The sequence below is a fragment of the Mesitornis unicolor genome, unplaced genomic scaffold, assembly GCF_000695765.1.
Source record: "Mesitornis unicolor isolate BGI_N332 unplaced genomic scaffold, ASM69576v1 scaffold10201, whole genome shotgun sequence".
NCBI lineage: Eukaryota > Metazoa > Chordata > Aves > Mesitornithiformes > Mesitornithidae > Mesitornis > Mesitornis unicolor.
In genome coordinates this window covers 13,546-19,003 of record NW_010163096.1, presented here as the reverse complement: position 1 = coordinate 19,003, position 5,458 = coordinate 13,546, and the positions used below count along the sequence as shown (strand labels likewise).

The window sequence follows — 5,458 nt, the reverse complement described above, 5'->3', positions numbered from 1 at the left end:
CTGCAGTTCAGAGTCAAGATCTGACTACTTCTGACTGATGTTTTAACAAGAGGTAGTAGCAGCTTCAGAAAAAAAACCAAGGAGGCAGAACACTGCTTACATGAATCCAAAGACAAAACAATGCTGCTACTTGGTACGCTGCACAACCCTTCAAAATGTTTTGAACATTTATACTTAGGGCTATACTTCATATATCTGTTTATGACAATGACTGTAAGACATTTTCTGTTTTGTTTTAAACCTACCTGAGAGAGATCCTTCCCGTCGAAAACACGCGAAGCAAGAAATTCCCTACTGCATCTTTCAGAAAAGTGCTCGGAACAACAAGATAAAACCCAGGTGAAAGGTCACAGCATATATGCACTTCTCTGTCATAGGAGTGGCAGACGGTACCTACAACTGGAGGAGTAGAGAGGGTCTTTGGAAGGTTAAATCGTTTCTTCTCCACCTAGAATAGACGCATAATGATGCATGGCATTTTAGGAAGAATGTGGTTATTTAACAAAACTTAAAATGAACAAATGTTGTTTAAAACATTTTTATAAACATGCATACATTTACAAGAGTAAATGAGGAACATATCAGCAGATAAGCTGATCATCAAAGAGGAATAGGAAGAGTTAATATTCAGGAGGAGTAAATTCAGGAATAGTCATCAAATAACCAGCCTGAAATGTCATGCACTGGTTTGGAACAGCCCTAAGATTTCTGTAACTTGGCACCAACAATAAGAAGAAAGTACCAGTGCACTAATAGTTTGTACAGACAGTAACTACACTGTGAGATAAACAGGATCATTCTAACGTAAATCAGAGATGCCAAGTGTGTGAACGCTTGAATCATTTCACTGCTGTAGGAAATGAATCATTTTGCTCAGAAGTTTCAGTAATGCTTTAAAACTTCTATTTGCAAAAAGAAAAATGGCAGTCACTTCTGTTATTACCTTCCAGACATGCAATCCCACAGCCTGATAATTCTTCCCCTGAATGCCTTCAGTCAAAGACAGATTTTCCTCTGCTAAGTGAGATAGATTTTGAATTCTCCCGGCCCAGTCAGCACTGTATTTCCTGTGTTTCTGCAGCAGAGCAATGCACACCTCACTCTTTTCACAGACTCTCAGCCAGAACTTCGGGTTGGTAGGGAAGCTGCTGTTGTTACGGCAGCCACCTGCAGACTGGCCTCTCACCCAGGATCCAAAAAGATTCTGCGAGTGACACAGCACGTTCTCTAACAAAATAACAAAAACACGGTGTGGATTTCAGACATCAGAGGCTAATTAATTTCATACAACAGATACATGGCACAGAGACGCCAGCCCAAGAAAAGATGCTGTCATAGCACTGACACTTTCTCCAAGCAGATACTCATGACCAACATTTTGAGAGGCATGAGAACGAATATCACAACTGGCAGTGGCAGATTGATGACATTTTTACAACAAGAAACTCTTTCTAGAAATCTGAAGTTTATCTCCCAGTTAAAAAAAAAACAAAACAAAACACAAAAACCCAAAACACCAAACAAACCCATGAAACACACAAGACTGTCCAGAACAGCAGCCTTCTAGATAGAGAACCCTGATCTCTCAACAAACTAGCAAGTAACTAGACCTCAGGGAAATACCAAAGGCTCCTCTAAAGAGAGACAGAAAAGGCCTATGGATCTAAAGGAGAAAGAAAGACTGAGAAAGAGAAATAAAAGTCTACTTGGATCCATTTGCATTTCAAATCAGTCTTTCCTACTGACATAACATTATTTGTATCACAGAATCACAGAACATTAGATCCTCAAAAGCTCATCCAGTCCAATCCCCCTGCCGGAGCAGGAACACCCAGATGAGGTTACACAGGAAGGCGTCCAGGCGGGGTTTGAATGTCTCCAGAGAAGGAGACTCCACAACTCCACAACTATGAGAAAGAAGTTCTCATACCACACCTGTATAGAGGCTCTGGAGATGTCCTTCCTCATTGATTGGAAAGCCCATGGTAATCTCATCAAACTCCCTGAAAAATTCCTCTTCATCAACCCAGAATTCTCCCTCTTGGATCTGTGAGAGCAGTTCTGAGGCCACTGCTGGATCCAGCTGGCTCCATCCTTCACCACTGCACGTAAGACAAAAGTTAACGTTTAGTTCTTTACCCAATAAAGTTCCATAACAACGTTCTATCGGATAGTCTATGGACCAGGACAATAAGAGGAGGTTTCTTCATTTTATTGTCAAATACTTGCACTGAATATTTCCTGTATAGGCAGTGTCAATGAGAGGGATGATAGAAAGTATGGCTCACAGCATATCAAAGAAAACTTAGAAACAACCTAACACCAGACGGGATACAGCAGCATTCCTCTAGGTGAAATGGTTACTTTGCTTACAGCTGACAGTACAGTCAAAAATGGGGGAGATTTTTAACAACCCTTAAAAATAGCGACAAAAAAGTAAAACAAGCTGCACAGTGACTGTTCTGAAAGAACGTTAATGCTGTATAGAGAACATAAATTAACACTTTGTGTATGAGTAGCTGATTAGCCCCATTAATTTGCTAGCTAAGTCACGATAAGCCAAGAATTTAAACACCTCAGTAATTAGGGCCCACTAAAAGCTAGTGAAACAATCAAAAATGTTCAAAGTACTAACAAAAAAGAACAGTTCTGCACTTGAATAAAACAGGGCTCTAAGGCCACTCAGTGAAATGCCATCTTGTAACTACATGGCGATTTATTGTCTGGCAAAGAAACTACAAGAGACCAAGTGTATAACCACAACTCTGCCAAAAGCAAAAAACATCAAGTTAAGTCTCAGTTAATGTGCTCAAGCCATCTTTCTAACTCAGGGTGGGGGGAAAAAAACCAAACCCAAACCCAAACGTTCTCCCAAAAGGTTTATTAACACGATCATACCGTTACTGTAATTTAATGCTGAAAGCTTGCTCCTTGCTTGAAGAATTGCATGTTCTTTTGTGCAGTCTAAACATGCTAACACTTCTCAAAATAAGCGAGCAGGGTCTGCCCTGTCATTCTTCCTACTTTGCTATACAAACTGCTAAACATTTTTGCATTTCCTTTAAAACAGATCTCTTCTTTATATCTACTCGATTTCAGCTTCTCTTACTCATATGACTCCACGGAAAGGAGAGCACACACACAGAAAACACAGACATCTGTCCTTCCTTCTGCTAGACTGTTCTATACATCCTCCTCTGCAACTGAGACAGGATTGAATGAGAACAGCTGAGGAAAGCCAAGTGACTTCTAAGGAAGTCACGAACATAAACACAGATACTTAGATCAACTGCAGAACAAAAAAACCCCACAAAAATCGGAGACAGAAAATAAACCAACATCTTAAGTTTATCTCATGAAAAGATACAACACTTTAATAAACAAAAAACCCTTGTTATTAAAATAATCTAGATTACCAGAATTAATAGATCAAAATTACTTGCCCAGAACCAACGAGCTGTGTGAACTACTGAAGTCTCTAAAGGACTGCAGGCGAACTGAAGCCCCTCTCCTCCGCTAGGGCCTATCAGAAATATTCACCTTTGCAATACATAGATATATTTTGTGCTTCAGAACTTCCACAAATTATTCTCCAAATGAAAAGAAACCTACTCACCCCTCACACCAGGGACCTCTCCAGCACCGCCTTCCCCAAGGATTTCGTATTCGCAGTAGGAAGATTTCCTTCCCTGACACTTCAGACAGATTCAACACGTCTATCACAATAAAGGCATGAAATTCTCCTAGGTCACTTGCACCTGAATAGAAACCAAAAAAACATTTGAAAGTAATCAAAAGGAACCTGCTCTGTATTTTACAATTACATTAAACGATCCTGTGAAAGAAGGCAATTTTGAACTAAGAGGAAGCTGTTTTTAAATTGGTACAAAAACAGCATAAAAACCCCAAACAGTTCATTTTAGTTGTGATTATAAAGAAATAAAATAAACACAAATTTTAAAGCATATTAACTCACCACGTGATCTCAAAAAGCTACAAATTCTTGGTGCTGAAATTCATTAAGGTTTTTAAGATTGTTTTTGGGTGAGGGGCATTTGTTAACTTTTGAGAACTGACCACATTAGCACTTAACATAAAAAGCACTACTCAAAAACACCCTCCACCCTGAACTCAACAACATCCTTAAATCTTTATTTATCCAACATTACGTAAAATTGCACCGTGAAACTCGCATGGCTCTAGAACCATTTGCAGACTGCCTTGCGCTCTGAACCCTGTTAAACTGTGACTTTTACTTTAAGAAGTACTAGAACTTGACTGTTACCTTGTCTGGAATTGAGAACCGAGCAGCTTATTACACACTGTTCCTTCAGATTCATTAATCTCCTGAACACTGCTTTCTCCAAAACCATGCCAGTCTTCTCTTTCTCCGTGTTTCTCCCAGGGCTTTTCAAGGTCCATCTTTCAGCAATTCCTCCAGTCAGATCAACCAAAGCATCTGCCACTTGTCCTGCCCACAACTGTTCGTAAGATCCATGCACTCTAAAAAGAAAAAGCAAGAAAAGGTTTCTACCAGAGCAGAACTAAAGAAACACGGTTCTTACGTACTTGCAACTCCACCCTACATCACAATCACAACTGTACCCTACCTATATCCCCACGTAGGCAAGAGGAAGCACATACTATTTCATTTATACAGAATACAACATCTAAGGAATACATAAATCATCAAACATTCCCTTGTTCAATGGGAAGTTTATAACAACTCATTCCACCCTATACAGAAACCACTCTAGCCTAGTACTAGTCATTTGTACCACATTATCCACGCACTACATCATCTTTCACGATACACTAACTGCATCCTGTATAAATAAATAACATTTCCAGCTGTCAACTATTCTTTGTTCACTCTGCATCAGAGCAGCACTTCAACAATTTATCAAGACTGTCCGATGTGATGCAGCAGATGCAAAAGATCACAAAAGAAATCAAGGCTATAATAGAAAAGATAGAATAGGAAGACTCTACAGAAACAAAGAATAGCACCTTTCAAACCTACAGAGAAGCTTTAACACACCACTGCTGCATCACAACTTCTGCTCAATGTATCTGCAGCTGAATAAATTACTTCATACTTGGTCTTTCTCTGCCCTCTGCTGGCAACCACACAACCCTTCGTCCAAGTTCTTTTGGATGTTTGATGTCTAGCTTACCAGGGCACTTTGACTCCAAATTGTTTTGTCCATCTGGACAGCATTTCGATGGACGTGTCATAATACATAAAATAACTGCATTTTCAAACATATTAACAATATAGTTTATGCTTTTGAGAAGAAACAACTATCAAATAAAGCAAAAGAACTGTGAAACCCATACAACCAGAGCCTCAACTAGAATAAACGTACACAACATTGTTGCTTTCCATGAAAATATTTACATGCTTTCGGCTTGTCACTGAGCCTCAGCTGCCCTCAGATACTGTATTAGTAAAATA

General features: G+C 39.4%; 1 protein-coding gene across 1 annotated transcript in view; it reads right to left on the bottom strand.

Annotated features, from left to right (window-relative positions):
* Window positions 1-213: 213 nt before the first annotated feature.
* Window positions 214-5,458, bottom strand: part of CAPN10 (calpain 10) — a 7,683-nt gene continuing 2,438 nt past the window's right edge. Inside the window, exons 4-8 of the mRNA XM_010193822.1 lie at window positions 4,286-4,503; window positions 3,617-3,758; window positions 1,936-2,102; window positions 944-1,227; window positions 214-448 (exon numbers count right to left, since the gene is read on the bottom strand). Of these exons, the coding sequence (XP_010192124.1) occupies window positions 242-448; window positions 944-1,227; window positions 1,936-2,102; window positions 3,617-3,758; window positions 4,286-4,503 (1,018 nt within the window). The 3' untranslated portion in view covers window positions 214-241. The remainder of the gene's footprint in view (window positions 449-943; window positions 1,228-1,935; window positions 2,103-3,616; window positions 3,759-4,285; window positions 4,504-5,458) is intronic.